This window comes from Neurospora crassa, linkage group III (genome assembly GCF_000182925.2).
Source record: "Neurospora crassa OR74A linkage group III, whole genome shotgun sequence".
NCBI lineage: Eukaryota > Fungi > Ascomycota > Sordariomycetes > Sordariales > Sordariaceae > Neurospora > Neurospora crassa.
The window spans coordinates 3,455,775-3,480,369 of record NC_026503.1 but is presented as its reverse complement, the minus strand read 5'-3'; the positions used below and the strand labels follow the sequence as shown (position 1 = coordinate 3,480,369).

Here is a 24,595-nt window from a genome sequence, read left to right as displayed (position 1 = left end):
TGCGGCGTTCACGGGACTGCAGTGCGTGGACTGGAGTGGAAACTTCATCGTTGTTGATCACAGTGCTGGACGTACTCTCAGCCACAGCTAGCCTTTGCTACTTTTTGTTCTCCTTAGGGGATCAATGGGCCCTGAAGGAGGAAGATTGTGGATGCGACCCACTGTATACAAGATAACCATTGCACAGTGATCAGAAGACCGTCCGCACCGTAAACTGTGGCTTGATTCCTTCGCCATATGCTTCAGCACCACCATATACAACCCTGCGCATAGCGCTTGGATAGCTGCACCTCCAACCCTGAATTGTGTCTTGGGGGAGAAGAGTATGGCAGCCTCAAGACCAAATCCATTCAGTCACTACCAACTGATCGGGTGTATATATAAGTGTGAAAGGTTCTTGTTCTATTATGTGTATCACTATAGCGCGTTTGATCATGCGCTCCATTGCGTCACACCATCAGCCAGGAAGGATCTACACTACTAACCGCTGAAAATATGGTGAAGCTACCGCAGTACAAGATCCAGCAAACTCGCAACGCCATGCTTTGTAACTCTATCCCATCCCTAAACAAACATCAAGAGCTCTTCCGTGTATCATTCCACAGCTTATCCACAATCTGGAAAATCGCCGTCACATCCCTCATGATGGCAGCATCCACATCCCCTCCCAACCGCTGCTGCATCTTATCCGGATGCCAGCGAACTCGCTCGTCCTTCAACCTTGCCGCAAACTCCTGCTCTCCCAACTCTTCCAGACCTATCCCGTGCACAAAGAAAGCCCTAACCGTTTCTGGATCCATCTCCTCAATCTTTCCACCCACCACCTCCCTGTTGACAGGCCAAGGAATCTTCGCCACGTCAATCTTCGCACCACCTTCCGTAGCGGCAGCAGCAAAGTCCCCCCACGCCTGGAGATACTCCTCCCACCTGTCCTTCCACACCCTCCTCTTTCTTCTCTCCTCTCCCCTCTTCAAGCTCCGCTCCATCTCCTTGGCGATCCTCCGCTCCTCCTCTTCCCTCCTCCTCTCTTCCTCTTTCCTCTTCTGTCTCCGCTCCCGCTCTTCCAGCAAGCCCTGGTGCGTCTTCTCCCACATCCTCTGTCGGACATAGGCAGCGTACTCCTCGTCCGTCATCCGTTCGAGCTCGCCCTCAGGGTTGACCCGTTCCCGCGCGGATGAGTACACGTGGATTGGTTGGCCGTAGACGCCTTCCCAGTAGGCGGCTCCTTCGTCGTCTGCCATGGCGTCAAAGAGAGACTCGCGGAAAGCGGCTTCGGGATCCAGCGGGGGTTCGGCGAAGGGGTCTTCTAGATGATCAGGCAGCTCTTGTTGTGGGGTAGGTGAGCGATGGCGACGGTGCCGGCGGTGGTGGTGACGATGGCGATGTTTGCGACGGGGTTCGCCGTCTTTAGTCTCTTCATCCTTATCCCTGTTTCGGTCCCGGTCTCTGCTCCTATCCCTCGATCTTCCCCGCTCCCTTCCCCGACCATCGCGGTCATCCTCCTCGGAGCGATGCCGGCGACTGCGGTGCCGGTCTGATCTAGGAGAGCGCGATCGTGATCGTGACCGCGACCGTGATCGTCTCCTCCTCCTCCTCCTCTGTGATTCCCTATCCTTGTCCTTAAATCGAAACTTGGTCACCTTGGGCTTCTTCTCCCTCACCCTCCCTTCGGAGTCCTGATCCTGGTCCCCATCACCCTCCCTATCCCTCTTGCGTTCACGCACACGTTCACGCTCACCATCCCCCTCCCCACCAGTGACATCCTCCCCAACGCCGGTCATGGGATCATCGCGGTCATGGCTGATACCCCTCTCCGTCCTGCTGCCCTTTGGAGGCTCAGCCGCTGCTGAAGTTGACCGTGACCGGCCCCTGTCCAACTCTGGATCCTGCGAGCGGTGCTTGCTCCTACTACCCCCACCAACACCCCTTGCACTGCTACCGTCTAGTGCCTCAGCATCGGTTTTGGCAGGCGCAACAGGAACAGGGTTGTAAGAGGCCAGGATTCTTCGCCGTTTGGGGGATCGTGGCGGTGAGTTGAATCCGTCAAAGGACATTGGTTCTGCTGCTTTTGCTTCTCTGTCCGGTCTGTTGTTGGTTCAAAGGGCGGTAGTCCTGTGGATTCTCGGCCCCATGAAACTGAGGATCTCGTCCGCGGTCTGCTTGTGGTCTGTGACAACCCAGACGGGGGGTCCTTGCTCAGGGCCTCTTCAGGCGCGCACTTGCGATAAACATGTGTGAAAAGATCGCGTTAGGCTAGATAGGCTGGCCTCTCGGGTTACTTTAATTCGATGCCCCGGTGCCGTAGATCCGTGAGTTTTTCCGGGAGTTTTGATTCGGACGTTGCTGGTTTGGTGTGGTGTGCGGCGACCCAGGTGAGAAGGTTAGATGGTGAGGTTGGCGCTGCAACTGTCGTCGCTGGTGGTCAGGTGTACACCACTAGGTAGTACTTAATAGGTAGAGGTAGTAACGACAGTGTCCAAGACAGTGCACATATCCGTAAGTTTGAAAATTACCCTCTTTGGCGTCATGTCGTATGCGTAACAACCCCTTGGTAACGTAACTTTCAACTCTGTTTTTTATTTTTTTGTTTTATTTTCTTAGCGATCCTTTTCACACGTGGAAAGTCATTGGGGCCCGGGTTAGGGTAAAACCTGTCACTTTTCAGCGTAGCCCCCACCCTCCATCCCATCTCCCATGTGCTCCCAATTCTCCAACTCCACACCAACAGGGCAATCAGCGCCGGGGCCGCTTCCATGGCCATGGAACAGCAATAGTGTAGCCTCCTCTCCCCCCTCCCCCCCCTTTTCGCTCGCTCGCTCGCTGGCTGGGTTCATGTCATGAGACGGGATTCTTTCTCCGCATGACGCGGCTGCTTCCGCTGGTGAAAAAGTTCTTTAGACAATTCCGCACAACTTCCACTTTTGCAACTGGAGTCGTATCCGATGTTCAACAGTAACAATTGATGGCGCCAATACTGTACTGGAAAGAACTTATCAAACGAAGCTCGAGGCTCCTTCATTTTACGCTACGTAGAGGGCAGTACACCGTCTTGAAACTGTGTCGAGGTACTTCTACATATACTTACTCCCTTACGACATACCACCGTGGTCAGCGTCGACAGTCCGAGACATCCATCCATCCATCCATCCATCCCACTCTGGACAGAAATCCTGCGAGGTCGAGAACAATCCGTCAAGACCTTGATTGGGCTTTGATGCCAATTGATGCCCAATCGTTACCTAGCATCTCCATGTCGGTCTCGGATATCGGGTCCAGGACCGTCAATCATCTCCTCCTCCTTCTCCTCATCATCAAAGGGTGCTTGTTGTGGGCGACGGCCGGACTTTTCTCGATCGCACACTTTCCCCAGACGGGAAGTGAGACACATCCATCGTACCATTGGTACTGATCAACCAAGGCATCAACGAGCAATTGGCCGCAACAGAGTCGCAAAAGAAAAGCAAGTGCTTGCATATCAATCAGGACATTGGAAAAGCAGATCGTCTGCACATTGTATGTACCTCATGCACACTCTATTCAGAGGATGTTGCAGACCGTTACATTGCTGAGCCTCGCACCAATAGTGCGAAATGCAAACTGCAAGTTTGATATATCTACTGTCGCTATCCAGGTTCCCAGGGCAGGGTCATATTAAATGAAAGAGGAAGAAGAAAAAGAAAAAGAACGTATTGCCGGCAATATCCCGGATCTTCATGACCACTCATCTTTCATTTCGCGTTGGCGGACCCCATGCAGCTCGCCAAAGGCGTCTGCGAGGCAAAGTGCTCTAATTTGTGTTGTTGGGGTCTAGGGGTTGCGAGGACGCGTGCTTAGCTTCCGTAGCCTTATTCAAGAGAGAAAGGCGGGACGGAGACTAGCACCGGGGCCGGACTAGGTATGTAGTAGGACGGGGGAGTTAACCCGCCGCCTACTTGTGACGAGGTACATTGTACGTCAGTCGCGGCAAGATCCCGAAAACGAATGAGCTGCAGTGTGCATAAAGTAGTGTAGGGGATGGATGCATGCAAGTCTCACAAGCGCTTATCCCAACCACACCTCATTCGTGTGGGTAAACAAGCGCTTGGGGCGCGCGGAGCGCCCGCCATATAAGAGAGTCTCTCGCGACGATGATGGTGTGGAAATGAAGCCTACCTAGGGAAGGTTTTGCTATTAGGCACGTACATTGATTGACTGGTTCTTGAAACCCGATGTGATGAGCGAGCGAGTGTCCCATCATAATGACCATGTTCTTCCGGTCACCCCTCGGAAAAGCCTCACATTGTTATCACTTCGGGACACTGATGGTGATAGAAGGAGCATGCCCAAGTGCAAGTTCTCATTCACAAAAGTGTACTTGGATCACAGCTACAATGAATTGAATGGTAAGAAAACACTGCAAAGAACCCCCCATCTCCACCACTCCCACCATCCAGTCAACATCACCACCATTGCCACCGCCTCATTTTCCGCCCTTTTCTTCTTCCCAGCTATGTAATATTGTTGGCTCACCGGCCCTTGTAGTAGTTAACCTTCCATCCAACAGCCCCGACGTTTTCCTTCTCTCTTCCCCCTTCCCCTGGCTGCCTAAAACCTACCTAGCGGTAGATCATCATGCACGTAAGGAATTCAGGAGTCACCGCATGGCCTTTTCGCGGCGGGACCACCGCAGTCATCACTGGCATGTTTCTTCTTTCCATTCAGCTAGTCTTGACTGGCGGTCATTTCTAGGTAGCTTCACTTCCTTGACAGCCTTGCTTCTGTAATGTGCACTGTACTGTATGTGCAACATCCTCAGCTTCCCCGTCACCAACAATCATGACCATGACCATGACCATGACCAACCAACCAACTGTGGTGTTGACTAGGGCGTAAGGCGTTAACTGGTTGAATTTCGATGCTTTTTTTGGGTTGGAGGAGGGAAGGTCATCTGCACTGCCTCAAGGAAGCTGTTCTTTTGTTTCTTTACTTAGCGACAAATGGTAAACGCTTCTCTCTCTTCTGGATGGTACTTCCAAATCATAAAGTCCTGGGTTGAAAGTCTTGGGTTGAACAGTGAATCAGCCACACTAATAGTCCAAACCATGTACACCTGAAATAAAGCCTCTGACGGCTTTCGACGAGGCGTCACGATACCGTGAGATGTGGTGAACAGGAACCCATATGTCCAATCCGGTAAAGTAGCCTTCAATTACTTCTTGAACCATCAGTAAACTGACCTCAAACACATCTTTTTTCCCTTTTGTACCATAAATTTTTACCTAGATGTACCCTTAATTAGGGGCATTGACTAACAACGGACTTGCGAACACCCCGAAAAAAAACACAATTACCTAGATTCCCTTTCCATGCTTCTTTGAAAGCCATTCGACGCCAACATTTCCCGACAAGTTCCAAAAATGCTTTCCTTTTTTTTTTTTTTTTTTTTTTTTTTTTTTTTTTTTTCTAAACGGTGTTCGCAATGTCTGCAGAGCTCACTTCATTTCCCTTTTTCTAACTCCTTAGCGCCCAACACAACCCTAATCAAGGCATATATATCAGTGGTACCACTCGGGACGAATTTGGTCATGTCGGGTTCATCAAGCAAATTACCGATCGAGGGTCTAGAAGAACTCATCATACAGTACCTACCTGCAGTATGTCAATATTTGACAAATGCTCATGAATGGGGCCGAGTAACACAGAAATTTAGGTACTTCTAGTGCTCGGCAAAAACGTAGAGGTAGTCTTCATCTCGGTAGCCCACCCATCTAGACGACACCCCTCGCCCTCCACGTTTCCGTCGCCCCATCCTCATGGTTCGCTTGCAGACTCCGCTTTGAAACCTAATCTTAAAGCGGCCATGATGTCACTTTATGAGCGGGTGTCATGCCTACGGTACGCTTTGGTTTCTGATCCCGATTATCAATTTTACCAGTGTATTCCAGGGGTGCCACATGTTGTGTGAATGCCCCCCTGGAGTGTGATGAGATGAAGCACTGTTAGGGGACCGGATCGCTAAATGAATGATGAGTGCGACCTGAGAGTCATCGAGAATTCGCATTTCTAATATCGTGTATCAGGTTCGGGCTTCCGTGACCCAAAATATCTGCTGGGATAACGTGTAAATATCACATTTTCATTTCCAACCTAGCCGGAGGTTGGAAGGACGATTGCGAGGGGCTGACTGTGACGGCGAGTGTGAACATCTGATCACTCTTCAAAACTTGGATGGATTTCGCATTGGAATCCGCAATTTTCACATATTCAGGCCTCAGACAGTGCCATCATTCAAAGACATACATGCAGTAGTCCGTTATTCTGCTCAACTATTAAGCTTTATTTATCCTATTCCCGAACCGCACACTCCATCCTCGGCGTAGCTTTTGATAACAAACTCCGCCTTAGCCAATTAAAGGGTCGTCTATCTCCTAGACAATCACGAGCCCCTGACATTCCCCCCAGACGGGTTCTACCCGTGATTTGCCAGTCCCATTAAAAACAACAGAAATTATGACCCCTGTGGTCCCCCGTAAATGGAAAAAAGTCCAGATGCAATTTAACGAACGGCCAAAAACACAAAGCGCCAACTCCGGACATGAAGATGACCAAATCCCCGTAAAACACCAGCCCAATGATGATGACCCTGTGTGCACACCAAATTAAGAAACCCACGGGACATGTCCCCGTGACCACTTCCTCTCAGCCCCGTTGTGGGCAGGGATATTAACAGACTAATGGAGCAGCGGAGCTGCGATATTTGAAGGCTGATTAGTAGGTTGATAAGCCGTGGTTGTAGAAGGATTAGGTGCGTAAGCGAACGGTAGGTAGCGGTAAGGACCAGCCGTATGACGCTCGAACGTAAGCTTGGTTCAGGAGGTAACAGTTAAGAAAAAAGAAGAAGAAGAAAAAAACGAAAAGAAAAGAAAAAAAAAAGAAAAAGAAAAAAAGTGATGATGAACGTGAAACAAGGAGCGACGTATAATCAACATGACAAATGGAATTTTGATACAAAACGAACGTAGCAAGACACAAAGTCTAAGAAAAGAGGCATGCTCTCATCAAGGAAAAAGCCACTGCCGGTTGCCCGGGCTCGCTTTCAGATAACTCTAGATCAGGAGAGAAGACAAAAGAAAGATGCAAAAATAGAGAGCGTAAAGTTGGGCCGAGATCACTCGTTAAGCGGCGGGTCGGTTGGAATGCGGCTCATGCCTCCATTGCTCAACTGGCCTTCGTAGGCTGTCAGTATGACCATGAGACCCCTGCAACGGATGTCTATGGGCACCTTCGAGGGGGCCTCTTTGGCTGATAGCCCATCCTATTTCTGGCCTAGGAGCGGGCGCAGGAGGATAGGGCTGATAGGCACCGCCTGATGGGCTTTGCGAAGTCAAGGGGACAGCATGCGGTCCATTGGACGCAGGGGGCGGGGTTGAGGTCGATTGAGGCTGATCAAGTCCCCGAAGAGGGGGTAATCTTGGAGGAGGAAGATGAGGTGACTGAGCCAGTCCGAAGGCTGATTGGGGCATGGTCATGGAAGCGGACGTGTTGTATGCGTAAGCTCCAGTAGTGGGCGACGGCTCTGTATCAGTCCTTCTCCGTCTTCTGGGCCTCTCGAGTGTCAAGGACTCATCGTATGGAGATGAATGGGTGTTGTCGGGATGCGACCGGGTGCGTGAATGAGTATAAGGGTTTGAAAGCTGGTGTGACTGCGGGGGTTGAGATTGCGGCTGCGGTGGAGGTAGCGGTCCCGTACGGGGGCTGTTCTCGACCGAAAACGAGGGTACGCTTGGAGGCGACGATACAGGAGTCGGTTGTGCTGGATCCGCCAGCTTGCTGAATTCAGGAATGCCAGCCACAATCTTTCTCAAACGTTCTGCCTCGCTGCGAAAGTAGTCGCGCTCGGTGGTCAAATCCTGCATCTTCTTGGCCCACTCCCGGCTCTCAACCTCCAGTCTCTGCAAATCCCTCTCCCTGTTCCGCTCAATCTCCCTCTTACGCTGTCTGAACCGCGCAGAGGCTCCCGCGTTTCGCTGTCGCTTTGCATCCGCCTGTCTCGAGCCTTGATGGATATCTACTGGGACCAGAATTTCTTCGCCAACAGATGGTGTAATGGTGATCATGTGCTGTCGGCCATCAACCGCAAGCCTGCTTCGGTCCTGAAGCAGATAAGCGGCGGTCAACCCGCCTGATACGGGTCCAGTAGTCGTGGTTGGAGGACTGGGGAAGGACGGGTGAGAAACAGGTCTTCCGGCAAGATCCCGAGTAAGAGAGCCAGATTGTAGCGGCCCTGCTGTTACAGGCGGCGGAAGTCTTTGACCCAGAAGCGGCTGAGATGACGGAGCAACCATTCCAGTAGTCGGTTGCGCAGGCGGGGGAGGTAAAGAAGCCCCTTGTCCGTGTAGCGAGTCGGAAAATGGGCGAGGACCTGGGAAACTTGGGGGGCCACTGAGTGGTGAAGTGTTGTGAGATGGCGTTGGGGTTCTTTGGGATGGCATGCCTGGGAGCTGTTGGCTTTCCATGGGCCTTGTTGTCCCGCGGCCCATGCTTGATGGTCTTGGGGACCTCGGGGTTAACATCCTCCTCGACATGGCCATCGAAAAGGGATGGTTGGTGATAGGAGATTCGTTTTCGGAAGCCGGAGGAGGCACCATGGAGGATGCGGCGGGAACTGGAGTAGTAGTTCGCGACCCGGGCATACTTTGCGTCTGATAACCATAAAAGCGAGATGGCGAGCCATCAGCTGGGTACTGGCCCATTCTCATGGTTGCCTGTGGGCTACCCCTTTGGACAGAAGGCAACGGGAGAGATGGGGCGGGTGTAGGAAGACGCTCCTGGGGTTCCGAAGGGTTCAGAATGTTGTGCACACCGGAAGTTTTCGATCCTGTTTGAGTGTGGTTTCCGTCGACGGCGGCCATTGAGGTGTTGCTTAGGTTACGACGATGCTGATGACTCGGTCCATCTTGACCAAAGGCTCGGTAGGACGGCGACGGGGAGTGAACGTCACGCGACGATGTGAGCGCGGAAAGGTGAGGTGTAGGACCCCTCTGTGACATTGCCTGTTCCCCTTCGCTTCTTTGATCTTCAGCACCATGATACTGGCGACCGTTGTCGCCGTTGGAACCCTGTGAAGCGAGTATAAACCCGGAGCTGACACCTGGTAAGCCGTTGTGTCCAATAGTCGTGCTCGAAGACCCAAAGCTGTAGGCGATGGAAGAGATGGAGTCTGAAGAGTCCGCGCCGAGCCACCTCCGGGGAGGCTCTTGGGGACGGGAAAGAGCTTGGATCGCCAGCTTGACGGATTTAACGGTGGTACTGTATAGAATGGTTTATTAATTCACCTTTGTTGGGGAAGAGAGTGTTGCTAGCGGCTGGTGCGACGGATGAGTGAGTCTTTATGCTGCAAAAGAGCGTGGCACCCGACTCGGAAGTACTGCCAGCTCCACGTTCGAATAGTGAGGACGGTATCGGTTCCGGACTGCAGTAGCGGCAAACGCACACAGAGGATGAGCTGCAAGATGTCGGGTACGTGTTCGAGGCCCGTACAACCAACGTGTCAGCCAAGTTGTCAAGCTTTAGAGACAAAGCTGGCGTAGAGACAAGAGCCACAAGGACTAGCAGCGGGTGGAGGCGAGCGGGGACTACTTCGACAGGAGGGTAGTCCGGCGGATAGCTCGAGGGGCCCCTAGCGGAGTAGAGAAAAAAATGACAGGCGTAGACCACCAGTCCCGGTGGGTAATCGATGCAAGAGTAGTTGCGGTGACAAGGTGGGATGGTATGCAGGTTTCTGGACCACTCAACGTCCTCAGGAGGAGACTCGCCCGCTGAATGGTCCTGGAGACCACGTAGCGCAAGAGGTTCGCCGTTTAGGTGGGCGTAGGTCAAGACGAAGCCTCCTTTCAGATCCCTAAATTTTGCTAGCTTCTGGGGACAGTCTGTTTGCCTCTGGTGGAATGCTCGCTGGCTTCACGAGTAGTCGGGATGTCGTAACGGTGGTGAAGCAAGAATCGGTTCAGGTTGAGGCAAAATCGCGCTTCCAGGTCCCCGCCAGCAGGACAGACTATATAGATCTGATTGGACCACTGTTGCTTTACTTGAAGAGCAGAGGCCGTGGATAAGGGAGCATAGGTCGTCCCACGAGACAAGCCACTGCCCTTGAGTTGACGTGTGAGTTCCAAGGGTACCTCAGTTCCGCGGACCACAATGATCAGCATGTCCCGGAGCCTGTAATTGTCCACCCATGCTTCTGTTGTTGAACGCGTTCTATTCAAGTTGCTGTTTATCTGCTGGGTGGTCGTGCTAGAACTGGTACGTAGTGTGTTCCGAGGGGTGGACAAGTCAACACGGGGACAATGGCGGAATCGTAGTGTACACAGTACCATAGTAGTCAGCAGGCAGTGAGTGGATAGGTAGCTGCCGGGGTACGGCAACGCAGAGGAAAAGCAGGGGTTGTAAGAGCCATGTCAGTTTGAAGTGATGGTCGCTTGGTAGGTATGTGCTAAGTCTCGACAGGGCTGTTGTCAACGATCCTCCTGGGGAAACTGACAGACTCAATGTTACCTAGCACTTCCGGTTGGCGTATTTCCATTTTCGCTCAGATGATCTTGCTCGGATTTCCACTTCCCTTTTTGTTGGCCGTTTTTTTTCGCAAAGAGTCCACCCTGTGGGTAGCATGGGTATGTCGGCCTGGAGGTGGATGGATCAATGAGGGCTAACCGGACACTGTTTCGTGATTCCACCACGATAATAGCGTACATGTGGTGAGGTCCATGAGGCCCAAAAGCTCACAGACATCCACACAGCACGACCATAAGACCCTCTTGGCGTGACCGAGCATACACGGCCCAAGCGACTGGGTTGGTAGTGGATCGCTCGCATCAGCGGCAAATGCTAGTCCTGAAAGCCCGTGACAATACTGTGCCTAGGCGGCTAGTCTAAAATGGCAACTTGCGTTCATTGCTGACGATGGGCCGTCCGCAAAGCTGTCGAGGTGAGCATTGGTATGGCTTTTGAAGAAATTTCTGGATTGGCTATAAACGCGCACCGTGCCGTTTTTAGGATGACCGAGAGGCTGAGATTCCCGGTATTACTCATGTTAGGTGTGGCAGACATTATATGTGAGACAATAAGAGAACTGGCGACGTCGTATTGGTATTGCCGCGTATCAAAAATACAACAGCCCGAGGGTCCTTGGAGTTGCGGCATCTCGCGTGAGCGAAAGGGTTCCGTGTGAACAGTCAAGCAATTTCCGTGCACGCAGTCAAAAAAAAAACCAGTCCATGGCGCATACTGTGTACGTATGTCGCGATCCCGAAGGTTATCACGGGTGGAGAGAACGGTAGCGATGATGCGCATAATAAACCATAGCGATCCACACAGAGATTTACCACTGGTGAGAACCCAGCAAGCTTCCCGGGGAAAAGCAGGTGCTCGTCCCTTACACCCTGCTTCATGTGCGTGACTGAGGCGGACGATGCGATACGACGATCCTATTCCAGACCGAGAACTTTGTGCTTATGATTTCACTTGGCCTCCTTGGCCTCTTGGGTATTTCACCCCGACTCTGGCTCGCCACGAGATACTCCCGAGATCCAAAGATTATCAAAAGACTCGCCATCTGTAAGCGGGCAAAGTGCAAAGCCCACGGAGAAAAAAGAGGTTCGCATGACCCACCGCCTACATGTTGTACGGCGTAGTCAGGTTTTGCGCGCAGAATGTTGTCGTTGAGTGGCTCCGGTGGACTCGACAAAGTCGCGGCGGCTGCATGGACCAATCTGGGGTCGGCGGGCAGCTTGTTTTGTAGGGAATCTTCACCAAGGAGAGATGAAGAAGGGATTACACGACAGGGCGGAGCTGATGGTGTTGAACATGCCGGCTGACGGGAGGTGATCAACAGACGACAGAGCCTCGGAGGTATCTCTCCAGGAGAATGATGTGAGGTGATGTTGCATGGCAACAGACGGGTGCGTGCTGCGTATCCTGATGCCAGTCATGTCCAGTTGCAGCGGCTGATGCCATCCCGAACAAATTACGGGCCTGTATCTTTATTAACTTGATCCCGGCAAGCCACCAAACCCAAAATAAACGCGAAAATGTCGTTCGCCAGAGTGGTCAAATAAGGCACGAGATCGTGGGCGCACCGCCTGAGGTTTTGGGAGATGTAGGGTCGGGTAGGCGTGTCACTCTGCCTGTCCGGTATGTATATATGTACGGGGCCAGGGCCCAGGTAGCGTAGCAGCCCGCGTAGCTTCAAAGGCTGTCATGGTGATGTGGCTACCAGATCGGGTTCTGTGGAGTGCCTTGAGTGGTCAGTTTGGCTCGATTGTTGCGACACTCCATCTTCCAAAATGGTCCTTACAAAGCGGCCGTTCTTGGCATCTGGGCTGTCTGACACCTCAGTACAGTGAAGCTGCACTGGGAGGGGGGGAGGTCGAATGCACGATACATTCATTTGTTAAATGGCCAACCATCCCGTGTCGGATCTCTCAGCCAAGCAGGTCAAGTAAAGGTGAAGAAGCTTGACCTCCATTTTGCAGATGCCGTCGCCAAGCTGCTGGTTGGAGGCCAATGGAGATATCGAGCTGGGTGGTGAATAAGTGGAAATGGACAGGTGCAAATTGTGGAAAGTGTGCCAAGCCCACAAAGTCCAATATTGCAGTGTGGAAGGGCTGGGGCTGCCTTGCCCTGAACGCTATGCCATCCACGAATGCTCGTCGTAGATGAGGCCGAGATGAGTGTGGTATAGAGAGGTAAGGAGCATCCTCCGTCGTGCCTGCCAATGCCAGAACCGACCTCCAAGAAGGTCCAGAGTACATAGCAATGTGGGTGTTGTCAGTTTTGGGGGATGCCCCTTGCTTCTCTCTGTCCTTGCACGGGCAGTGGGGACCTTGGCTGGGCGTTTGGAACTTTCATGAACACTTCCGTCAGCACCGCACCACCTTCGTTGCATCCGTCTCTGCTTCGAACCCCAGAGAGTGCTTCACCGATATTTAACTACGGCTTCAGTCTCGAATCCGAACAAACAACTCGCCAACTGAACGTGCCTCGAGGTGACGACTGAACTTGCGTTGACACGCCTCCTACACCCAACAACTGCCAGGTATTCCAGATGTTGGGTTGTCTTGCAGATATCAAACTCCTCTGGTTGGGCTGCTACCGTACCATGGCTGACTCTGTTGGGGATTGTCAAGTCGAAATTGTACCTCCACATCCATACAGTACTCAACGGCAGGTACATGACGGCATCTGTGTCTTGAGCGGCCATTGTTGGTTGCGAAATACGTTGACTGCAACCCTCCGTCAGGGTCAGTGGCGTACACTGCTGGTAGCGTTGCAAATTGGACATATCCCGCGCTCAAATTGACTTTGGTCTTGCTCCTTGTACATTTAATATGAGGCTTCTGCTGGTTTCCTAGGTTCTGCGGCCCAACATGCGACCTCGTTCACACTGGACAATGCTTCAGATATGGTGTGGTGCCGTGGCTCAGCCGGGCAAGCCTGGGTAGGAGGTGTACCGTGTAAACGTTCCTTTTGATATCGTGTTGTTGGCGTCAGGGACGGATGAAGGGAAGGACAGCGTTGATGAAGCTGCTCAGTCTACTCGGTTCTCGGTGACTTTCGAAACGCACGGACTGGTTCGTTGCTCTTCATGCCTCTGCCCGTTCCAACGTCGGATAGTTGCTGCGAGCTGGGTCGCGCACTTGCTCAGTGTGACCAGATGAGGTGATTCCTCCAGAATCCCATCCAGGTCGGCGTATCGATATTTGGTCCAATGCAACAGATTCCCGCGTGGTTACTGGCCCAAAGACGAAATTGTCAAATTTGGATCCGTTCTCCTGGGTTCCGCATTCCCCTTGCGATCACTCCATCGTTCTGAGTAGGAAGCACGGGCAAGCCCAGCCCTTCACAACTAAATTGCGACGCCGGCGGCTCTGACGTCTTGCGAATCCGAAATTACGGCATCTGTTGCCGAGTCGAGTCTCTGGGGCGAACGGGACGTTGAAGGATATCGATCTCAATAACGCGGGATGTCCAATGTCGAGAGTGCCAGAGGAAACTGATGGCAACTGTATCAATACAAGGCCACGCCCGACGACTTCGTCGCCATTTCTCCCTTGACGGGAACTTGTCAAGAGCTGAAGGTGAAGCGGGAACGTGCTGCAGCTTACAAGCATGGCATATGTACAGATCCCCGCATTCTGACTTCCCTTAGGTACTACATACACTTTAAGTAGCCTGCGTTTGCGTCGGGGCTTTTATTGGTGTACGGGCCCTGTCAGGTCTGACACGGTACAGCAGAACCCCTAGTGTTGAAAGCCCCGGGAAACGCAAATCTATTCAGGGTTACTTAGTAACAGCAAATGTTCTGGCGGCCCAGATTCACCAATCTGTAGGCGATTAGGACCCTAGTAGATGCAAAATGATAGCATATGCAATTCCTTCTGAGACTATTCAGAAAGCCAGGATTAGTCCATCTACAAAAATATGTACTGTACTACTTGCACGGCTAACCTAGTAAGTAGCATGGCGACACAGTGACGACATGGAGTTCAAACAGCAACTTGACTTATTTGCGCTATTGCCCAATGTGAAAGTTGTTGGTGCCGTCATTTGCGAATATCTCAAATCAACTTACCGAAACACGGTGTATCTTTGAAACTTGCCGATTCATGACATCAACGACGGATGGAAACGAAGGATAACGATGAGTCTGCTGTTGCTCAATTCCTTGCCCCATCTCTTCCCCAGAAACAAAAGAGCCTAGGGCTGGCGCGTTTTCCGATTCGACAATGGGCTTTTGACCGCCTTTCCAGATCCATCTACCACCATTGACGCTATTTCCACCCGGAAGCACCAAGCCGGCAGGGGCTCCCGTGGGGCTTTCGGAGGGAGAAAGATAGGTATGTAAGAGGATTTCTATATGCTCCTATGACACTTCATATTTGCCCCTTCCAGTTCGAACTGTGGCTAGGCACCAGCAAGTGGCGACAACAGTCCGAACGCGAGTGCGCATGAGAAGTACTGACCACCAATGCCTTACTAGTCCTCAAGACCACTCAGATTGCCCACACAAATTCATGATGGTACCATGTTCGCTTGTTGAATGCCCACGCCTCAGTTAAAACTCACCTTCTCTTTTCCCAGTGCGACCGATAGCAGAAGTTAATAACGTATACGAGCTGTTCTAACTGAACGACTTTGCGCTAGGGGTTCAAGGACAAGGGAAGATATCAAAGGCGACCAGGACCATCGGGCCTTACCCGTATCTGCCTTGCTCGTTGAGCCTATCGAAGCCCTAGAAGCTGACCGGGGCATATAGTGCATGCAGCGGCGGTCGATCATGTGTTACTGTCTTGGGGACCACAGGGCTCCTCAACGGTCGATGAACCTGTCCATCCTGCGTCTAGCAATGACGGGATTTTAACTGTTTCAAATGCATAGGCGAAAAGAGGCCCCTTGCCGTGGTGCTTCTGATGCACAAACACCAGGGCAGGCCACACCATAGATGAAGGATATGCCTTCTTCCGCCATCTAGGGTGAAGAGTAGTGTCTGGACGCCGGACTAACTCTACGCTGTGGGTCATTTACCATGAACAGCTCAAAAGGCCGTTTTGGTAACGCTAAATGTGCAGGGCGAGCTACATCAAGACATGTTATTGTACTAATCCGGGTGTCTTGACCTGGATGTCGCATTACGTACGTTACCGTAACATTTGTCATAAACTGACTGATGTCTGTGTTGGCTGTAACGCTGAAACGACAGGACCACTGGAGCTGGACACGCGACAACATTTTTCGATTCGAAGATAGCTTGGTGGTCGGCTTCCTCGATCTGGATGAGGCTGTCACGTCTTGGATGTCGGGGATTGGCGGTTGCAATCGAGGCACCAGGGTTATTCAGCATCATGATGGTTCATGGCCGACATCCGATTGCTCAACGGCCGCCCTGACATGCAGCACCGGCTCCTTTGGGAAATGCCTTGAAGTATGCGTTTGGAAGTGTCTTTTCACTACCTATCTTGAGCGGCATATCCCGTCTTCCTTAGGTTTGTCTCCGAGTATGGATTGATTGGATCGATGAGCCTCAAGCGCTGCAAGCGCTACCATCTCATTCAGGCTGCCAACAAACAAATTGGAAGTCGCTGTCTCTGGACGAAGGAGCATCTGAGGTGTTTCCCTTCTCCTGTCATGGCCTACGGGTAGCTGCCGCAACGCCAAGGCACTATATACACCTCCTCCTTTGCGAGTGGCAGCAATGTCTGGTGCCATCAAGGTACCTCACATTGGATCACTTACTTGTAGGTGCACTAGCGTCGTACACCTAGGTAGTACACTATAAGCTACGGGTACCTGTCCACGACCGGCAGCGGACAGGAACCAACCAATCCAATCTTCAACCTTTTCGGCACCCACCGACAGGAACACCATGGGCTGCACTCCAGCACCACCTCCTCCAGCACTCCTTCATTAGCAGCGCGACCGACGGCATCGTAACAGCCGATCCAACCGACGTGACACCAGCGCTGTGTGCGCGTGGCTTCATTACAACCTTTCTGCCTCTGGACCGAGACACACGCGGCCCTCGACAGCCGCAGCGCGCAATGTTGGCGGCCGGCTCGCTCGCGTGTATACGGATGCCAGGCCCGATTTCCGGAAGCCGGGACGTCTGATAAGGGATCTGGTGCGGAGGGGGCCCGTTGAATGGCAGTCTATGACGGTCCCCCTCAATTGCTGCTCCGCATTGCGGCGACCCACTCGATGGACGTCCGTCGACAACCAACGTCACAGCTATTGGCAACACCTTGGCCTTCTACCAACGACTGTGTATAAAAGACCTACACAAACTCCGGCTGAAGCTGGAACTGGAGAGAGAACCAAACCGTCGCCTCATCTGCAAGCACGACGACGTGCATGAACAAGAGTTTGATCAGCCTGCATCCGCAGACTCTGTAACGCAAGTACGCATGTAGGTTGAGTTGTATTGTCCAAAACCCACACACACCGCTCCTTTGCGGCCGACTCTCTCCATCGAGCCATGTCGGCCATCCTGTCATCCTGAGCCATTGACACATCCCCGGCTCTCCAAACCGTCCGGCGAGACTTCCGGTAGACACGCGCGCTGACAAGTGAGTGACAGACACCACGCCAAACGCCCACTTAGTACGGTGTAGCTGCCGTGCCATAGCCTCCGGCTGCAACTTGCTCGTGTCCGGCAACCAGTCATCGTCAACGCCAGTCGCCCCGAGAGCTCCAGCGAGCAGATTCTGGTCAAGCACATGCTGCACTAGTCCCGCCTGCTTCGTCACCGCATCCGCTCAACTGGGTCTCAACTGGGTCTCAATACGGAATTTCCGCCTCCTCTGGACTTGCCTCTTCTTCCGCCCAACAGGCATCACCATCCTTTCCTAGGAGTTGCCTGCATCACCCACCGCACTACCGTCTCAGGTTCCCAACCACCGCCAAGACTTCTCTCGGAACTTAGTCAAACTACGCGACCATGGCCGACCAGAACCAAGTACAGCAGTGGCACGTTACTGAGCCGTATCTGGATTTGCACTGCCAGCTTGGAGAGGGTCCCTACTTCGAAAAGGGCACCCAGACGTTGCGCTTTGTCGACATCAAGCAAAAGCGACTGCACACCGTCTTGGTCACGGAAGGGCCAGATTCGCTCAAGACCCTCCAGCTCGATTCCCCGATTGGTGTCACGGCCAACATCCAGGGTCAGGATCCGCAGGAAAAGATTCTAGTGGCGCTCAAGTATGGCATTGCCCTCCTCGACCGAAAGACGGGTCAGTATGACTACTTGACCCGCATTGGCGGCGAGCCCGACAGAATGAGGTCCAATGACGGTGCCGTTGATCCACATGGTCGTTTCTGGCTTGGCACCATGAATGATTTTCACGTTGGTGAGCCGCAATCCGAAGGTGAGTGAGAGAGGGGGAAAAAAAAAAAAAAGTTCAAAAGTCCCTCTTCTGTTCGATCAGCCAGTATCTCCTTCCCACGTGGCAGCCTAAAGGTCCAATTCGGCAATCGACCCTGGGTCTGTCAAGGGGTGATATGTGGAACATCCCGGACGCTCGATGTGACGCGCTTGTGCTGTCAATGGAGCCCATTGTGGAGGATGCGGGTCTCTTGGACCTGTTATGCACAACACAACAGCAGAGCAACAGCAACAGTGACAGCCGTACATCAAAATTGGGCCGTCATGACACGATTTCTCTTTATTTTTATTCTGTCCTGAAGTAGTGTGGATTCTGACATGTCATTTGCTTGGATATAGGATCCCTTTACCGATTCGACCTCGGAAAGTCCAGGGAAGAGGTCGAATCAGGCTTGATCATCCCCAACAGCATTGGCTGGTCCCCGGATGGGAAGACCATGTACTTCACTCACACGCCTGAGAACACCATTTTTGCGTGGGACTACAACCCCGAGGACGGCAGCCTCTCCAACAAGCGCGTTCACTACAAGCACAAGGAGAAGGGTCACTTGGACGGGTTCAGGGTCGATAAGGATGGTAACATCTGGCACGCCCTGTACGATGGCGGCTCCGTCATCAAGATTTCCCCGGCTGGGGAGATCCTGGGCCGAATCATCCTGCCGACCAACAACATCACCTGCGTTGAATTTGTGGGTACTGAGCTGTTCATCACCAGCGCCGCGGACGAGGACAGCGAGGAGGGGACCCCGAGCAGGAAGTATGGCGGTGGCCTATTCAGGGTCGATGTCGGCACTACCGGATTGGACCACACCGAGTTTAACCTTGAGTAAAGTTGATGGTACATTACAAAATGATATATGCATGATTTGCATACACACAGTGTATCTGGTCCATCTCGTCCGCACGTCTCACTCCGGGGTTCAAGAGAGAGATTTGAGGACAGTATGAATGTATATTCAAGCTTGAAGCTGTTCACGTACCTGTCTGGTCCTCAGTCAACAGACTAACTTGGTGAAAGCTGATGGACGGCGATATCCAGAGCTTTGCACTGATGTCTCAGATCTCTCTCTCTTTCTCTTTCTCTTTCTCTTTCTCTTTCTCTTTCTCTTTCTCTTTCTCTTTCTCTTTCTCTTTCTCTTTCTCTTTCTCTTTCTCTTTCTCTTTCACTCTCTCTCCCGGATGTCTCAAGCGTCTCAGTTTTCTTCGTTGCTTCGGTTCGTTTTGTGCCCCACCGTGGGAGGTCTGAGACTGCGGAGTACGGCCCAGAGGTAGTGTAAACAACCTAAAAGTCCTGAACAAAAGGGTCCTTGATCTACATGCATGGCAGGCAGGTGCCTACTACATTAGTAAAACAGCCACACCAGCCTCCCCCTATCCTGAAACACAAGTGAACCAAACTACGGAGGACATGTGGGAGAAATGCAGTAGGCGCAGTAGGTAAACTGGATCAACCATTAGGAATTCATCTCGCCTCTACCTAGTCGTGCGAGTAGTCTCTAGCGGGACACTTGTTTCCAATGGGCAATAGGCAAGACATCCCATCGTCGGGTCAAACGCCCAAACCTCCGTTCGTTGTTCGGCGGGACGGCTCGTTCGATTTGTATGCACGGTGTCGGAGACTCGGTGGGTAACATATGTGCTGATGCTGGGTCAGGTGTCCTTCTTCTTTGAGGAACAAGGAGTTTGTGAGCCCTGATGGACAGGCTGGACTGATAGGCCGACTGATGATGGATGGTGGCCGATGGGCCAAGTATGTACACTACGCCAGAGATATGCTCACCTACGGTACACACAGTACATATGATTCCTTTACGAACGGAATGTCGTCAGCTGATGCCTACCTATCGGTCTTGTCTTGAAAGGGGAGGGAGGGTAGTTGGCTACCCGTTGGATAGGTACGAAAAAGGAGTTTCTGTGGCTTTCGCTCCGGGAATTCTACCCAGGTTTGACCCATGCTGCTGTGAGCCAGGAAAGCCCGGAAAAACATGCAACTTTCTCCGAGCTACTATGGTACAGTCGGATGATCTTCTTGCGGTTTGTTTCTCACGGCATGTCATCATGTTCGTCCATCAACAAACTTAAAGGGATCTGCTAGGTTCAGGTATCATCGATTAGTGTAGCTTGCGCAAATACGAATACGTTAGGGCTATGGGGCTGTGGGTGGGACTACGGGTTATGCTCTCTCGTGTGAGTCCATCCATCTACCGCAAGATTCACAACCTTACCATAACCATCCGACCAACGAACCAACTAGGTATGTAACGAACTAACCAGCCAACCGGGATGGTGGTGTCGTCTCCCATAACGCTCCGCCCCTCGGTTCCTCGTCCGTTCATCCGGCTGCCCGCTCCGCTTGTCGGCAGGCCTTTATACATAGTGTACATGCATGTCATGTTTCTTTTCGGGTTTTGTTTCGTTTGGTGCCCGTTTTGTTTCGTTTCGTTTCGTTTCGTTTTTTTGCGGCGGCGGTTGAGTTTATTTTCTCGCTTATCTGGAACCTATAATTTACACCGTTATAGGCCAAGACGATGAGGGATCAAGGGTTTATGTAGTGTATTGTTTCTCTACACCGATCTGTTTTGTGTTACATAGTGTTCCTTGTTGGCTGGCTGGGCAAAAAGATCAAGCATGGGGTGGTGAATGGACCCCCTCCCTCCAAGAAGGGATGAAGGTGATGAAAGATCCCATCCCAATCAAGACAGGCTTAGAGAGATGGAGGTGTATGTAAGCGGTGAAGAGAACTCAGCCTCACTTCAATACGTCTCCTCGTCCTGCCCAGGGACGGAGTTCACTGTCACGTCTCTTTGGTTTTGGTGAGAGTGCGCTAGGTATCATAGGCTGACTGGCTGGTAGGGATATGGATGTAGTTTATGTTGAATGGGTGGTGGTAAAGGGGTGACGGCGGTGGATGGCAATGGCTGAGTGATCGTACGACGAGGACACAAGCTTCTGACACAGTATAGAAGAAATCGGAGATAGAGCTGAGATAACAGATCTGTTGCCGGCGGAGAGTTGATTCATGTGGTTGAACCCGGACGAGCTCCGGCGGGAGTTTGGGGGTACTTACAGTGGCGATGACTAGAACTAGTTATTTGCAGTGTCCCGTGTGAGGTCCGCAAGTGCTGCTGAAACTATTGTTCGGTAATGCAAGAATAAGAAGGCATGGCAAGCCTCAACCACCTTAGCACGCATGTGTTATTGTTGTCGCTATTGTGGTCACTTCAACAGCCTTGCTATATCTATGAGACGCCTTTTCCATGGCCTTTGGATGTGTTGTAGTGTTTGATTCGCGGTTCCGTCACTTTTTACAGTAATTCTATGACATCTTGAGGTTTGGGGTAGTTCAAGGTTAACCGCTGCGCTATGTTGCCAGCGTGCTTCAATCCGGCTGCTTGTTGGAAGGAGGTCTGCGACAGTGCCCGGTTTATATACCGTGTTGATTTTGTTGGGAAAGGAGCGATACAGCTGGCAGATGGGACAGTGGAGGAGCTGGCAACCTAGTTGAGATGGACTGGAAGGCATGATGGAGTATGTCAGTAGTAGTAGACTGCCAGGGCTGTGAAGGATATCCCATAGTATTGACTTTGAGGCTGGAAACGTATCGATTCGCTTGCCCTAGTTGACAATTGATGCTTAGAGGTATCCTCGTCTTTCGTAGATGACTATGGGCTGTTACTGCTCGTTCAACCACATGTTTCCTTGTAGATGACCGGGAGTTATTTACAGCGTGACCGATTTCCGGCTCTCATGATTATGTTCAAGGGACATTTGTTCTGACCAGCTGGCAGAAAGCAAATCGCGGACTGAGGTAAAAACGAGAGAAGAAAACACAAAACACAATTCATACATTGCTTACCCTTGGTCAGCGTCAGCGTCTCAGAACATTACACAACATCCAGGCCATGATTACGAGCTGCTGCGCTATTCCTATAGAACATCCCTCTTAAGATTCAGCTGTCGTCAGCGTAATAGCCAAGGGTATCACACGCAGACGCCACTGACAATAGCTGACAGCATGGGATATACTTGACTAATAGAACGAAATCAGCACCTGGAAGCCGTTTCATGCAAGTAATCCTTCTATTTGGAAGAATATATTTTGGTTTAACTTGACAGAATGTGACAGGCAGGATTAAGGTCCATGAGATGGTTCCTATGTTTCTCCAGAGTAACTGTACGACAGTGACTCGGTCAAGAGTTGGACAACCATTGCACTTCTTTCTTTCTTACCGAATGACATCTACTAGGATCGAAGCGTTCTCCTCGGACCAGATAGTTCAGACTGGGGGATAACTGTACTGAGAAGATTAGTCGTAGGAACTGAATATAAGTCAGAAAAAGAAAAGGCATACATGCACGATAGATGACATTATCAAAGTCCGTGACGCGAAGTTGTTGCGTATGATTGCGATCTCCATTTCAACAACATTTACCTCCTAGCTCCAGAAACACAGATGTTCAGAACATCAAAACGATGATTTTCTGCCATATTTCTGAGAGGCACATCCACTTCCTCAGCTTACCATCGCACACGTCTTTCAAGTGACCAAGAGCTCACCGGTGACTAGTCGTAAAAACCAACCGAACATGGACAGCCCAAAACTGCTCGATTTAGCTAGGAAAGGCGTTGGAAGCACGTCACTAGGGCTGTTCGGAATTATTTGATCCAGGAAGTGGTTCGACTGCGGTCAAAAACCGTGGAAGAAACATATGGACGCATGAGAGAGGACACCAAAAGAGTACAATATCGAACCGTGATGTGTTCGGTTTGATTTAGCTATCACTCTTCTGGGTATCCGAACCAGTCACCGTGGAAAAATTGGATATTTGACAGCCAATCCCATTGATCAGGTTTTTGAGGCGGCAGTTTCAACTTTATGGCGACGGGAAACTATCACCTCCAACGCAATGATCAATGTCATCACGACAACGAGGCGGCTCTTGATTGTAGGTCGATGTATCGCACATTTGTATCTCTGGTTTTCCGGCACATCCAGAACATAGGTTGTCAGCGAGTGTTGTGGTACAGTTACCACGACAATGGTGGCTGAATGCCAGGCGATTGCGAGGCTGGCTAGCCAGCCGTTAAGGCAGTCTAACAGAGCAAATTGTTGCTATTCCCCCGGGTATCAATTTGCTGACCTTGATAATGACGTAAATACCCAAAAGGACATCCCGGAAGTTATATTCGAAACAGACAAAATCCTTCTCATTTCCACCCATACTTCCCCGCAGCGTCTTTGCGATTGTTCCTTCCCTGAGCCCAACTATCCTCCAATGCTGACTGGTTGCTCTGCGCCATATTGACCATCTGTCTGAGACTGTGCTTGCCCGGCGCGATCGAGCGCACTGGGTTGTAAACTTGCTCGCCAGAGGCCCTCAGCGCGTTGTTATGCTCATACTCCTGCTCCATGTTGAAGTTTACGATCTTGGCGCCTTCTGGAATCTCGAAAGCGTCTCCATTCTTGCCTCCACGCTGCCGCCCAAAAAGCTCTCTGCGTGCTGTCTTGTTCAAAGCGAGATCATCAGCTATGGAGCTGAGGGACTGCTGGTGGCTCGCATTACTAGGTGCAGAGGAATAGGTGGAGGTGGTAGGAGCGGTGTAGGAATCGTAGTCGCCTGTTACGTCGTTGTCATGATATTCGTAGTTGGTCGAAGGATCTGGGGCCGTGAAAAGGGGCTCGTAGGCACCAGTGGCTGATGTTGTTGCTGTGGTTGTTGTTGTTGTTGGGGTAACTTCCTCCTCCTCCATGGAGAAAAGCGAGACCTGCTTCCTTTTCGGAGCTGCTGGTTGCGCTGCTAGCACAGTGGCTTGTGCCGATGGGGCTGGCGCCGTTGTTGTTGCCGCCTTGTCCCCGACACTCTGGGTAGCTGGTGATTTGGGTGTCACAGCAGCCTTCTTCTTCTGAGGCTTCCTTGCTACGGAAAGTGGCTTGAACATGAGTGGCTTTCCAACCAATTTGACTTCTTCCTCGGGTTTCTGTCCTTCAGGTATTGATGGCCCTGCCGGAGTCTTTTTTGGTGCAGGAAGGTTGAGTCCAGAGGAAAGCCCGGACCCTGACGTCGGTTCTGATTCTCCAAAGCCATCGTCCTCATTACCATTGCCAGTCCTGGAAAAAGCGGGTTCGGCGCCAGTTCGAAGGTTTACGATTGGCTTGGGCTTGTTGCTGTTGTCGCCCGCTGGCACTGATGTAGAAGCAGTGTTGGCGATGGGCGCCGTCTTCTTGGGTGCTGGTAGGAAAGACCCGAAACTGCTAAACCGACTGGATCCTCCTCCAACTGTCTTGGCCCGCTTTGCTGGTGGTTCATCTTCTGCCGGTCTTGACTCGGGATCCGTGCCTGCGCTGCCTAGGTTGACAATGATTTTGCCTGAGCCAGAGCCGGAGCGGTCGATGAGTTTTTGGAACGGTTTCTTCGTCGTCGAGGGTGCCACAACGGGTGCAGGTGTGGGTGCTACTGGCTGCTGAACGGGTTCGGAATCCGAGTCCGAGTCGGAACCATAGTCTACCAGGCCCATCTTGATCAATTTCGGTGTGGTTCTGATTGCTGGGAATCTGACAGTTGATGGTGTTGGGAGACGAAAATACGACGCGACGTCGACTTTGATGGCGTTCAGTTGTCCACTGGGGCGGTCTTGGCTCAGCAACGTCCAGGGGGCGTCATAAGTCTGGGCCCGGCCCG

General features: G+C 51.8%; 6 protein-coding genes across 7 annotated transcripts; 1 reads left to right on the top strand and 5 right to left on the bottom strand.

Annotated features, from left to right (window-relative positions):
* Positions 1 to 386: 386 nt before the first annotated feature.
* NCU00330 (hypothetical protein) lies at positions 387 to 2,404 on the bottom strand. Its single transcript, XM_952708.2, has one exon. It carries the CDS (start codon positions 2,052 to 2,054, stop codon positions 576 to 578), a length of 1,479 nt encoding a protein of 492 aa, XP_957801.1. The 5' UTR covers positions 2,055 to 2,404; the 3' UTR covers positions 387 to 575.
* Positions 2,405 to 7,115: 4,711 nt separating this feature from the next.
* vad-1 (vegetative asexual development-1) lies at positions 7,116 to 10,187 on the bottom strand (the record flags this gene model as incomplete). Its single annotated transcript, XM_952707.2, has 3 exons — positions 7,116 to 9,288; positions 9,473 to 9,897; positions 10,068 to 10,187. The coding sequence occupies 3 exons, from the start codon at positions 10,185 to 10,187 to the stop codon at positions 7,155 to 7,157; spliced, it is 2,679 nt and encodes an 892-aa protein (XP_957800.2). The 3' UTR covers positions 7,116 to 7,154.
* A 1,239-nt stretch (positions 10,188 to 11,426) lies between these two features.
* Positions 11,427 to 13,016, bottom strand: NCU16678 (hypothetical protein). Its single transcript, XM_011395750.1, has 2 exons — positions 12,332 to 13,016; positions 11,427 to 12,261 (listed from the first exon to the last, which is right to left on the bottom strand). The coding sequence occupies exon 1, from the start codon at positions 12,786 to 12,788 to the stop codon at positions 12,459 to 12,461; it is 330 nt and encodes a 109-aa protein (XP_011394052.1). The 5' UTR covers positions 12,789 to 13,016; the 3' UTR covers positions 11,427 to 12,261; positions 12,332 to 12,458.
* A 1,362-nt stretch (positions 13,017 to 14,378) lies between these two features.
* On the bottom strand, positions 14,379 to 15,880 carry NCU00327 (hypothetical protein; the record flags this gene model as incomplete). Its single annotated transcript, XM_952705.1, has 3 exons — positions 14,379 to 14,420; positions 14,609 to 14,899; positions 15,674 to 15,880. The coding sequence occupies 3 exons, from the start codon at positions 15,878 to 15,880 to the stop codon at positions 14,379 to 14,381; spliced, it is 540 nt and encodes a 179-aa protein (XP_957798.1).
* A 176-nt stretch (positions 15,881 to 16,056) lies between these two features.
* Positions 16,057 to 19,011, top strand: NCU00326. Of its 2 annotated transcripts, none has more exons than XM_011395514.1 (3): positions 16,057 to 16,939; positions 17,111 to 17,897; positions 18,254 to 19,011. In XM_011395514.1, the coding sequence occupies exons 2-3, from the start codon at positions 17,471 to 17,473 to the stop codon at positions 18,742 to 18,744; spliced, it is 918 nt and encodes a 305-aa protein (XP_011393816.1). In that variant the 5' UTR covers positions 16,057 to 16,939; positions 17,111 to 17,470; the 3' UTR covers positions 18,745 to 19,011. The 2 variants fall into 2 exon arrangements, with proteins under 2 accessions (XP_011393816.1, XP_011393817.1); XM_011395515.1 differs by having other exon boundaries at positions 16,227 to 16,931.
* A 3,549-nt stretch (positions 19,012 to 22,560) lies between these two features.
* NCU00325 (hypothetical protein) lies at positions 22,561 to 24,530 on the bottom strand. Its single transcript, XM_952703.2, has one exon. It carries the CDS (start codon positions 24,429 to 24,431, stop codon positions 23,124 to 23,126), a length of 1,308 nt encoding a protein of 435 aa, XP_957796.1. The 5' UTR covers positions 24,432 to 24,530; the 3' UTR covers positions 22,561 to 23,123.
* Between the last annotated feature and the right edge of the window lie 65 nt (positions 24,531 to 24,595).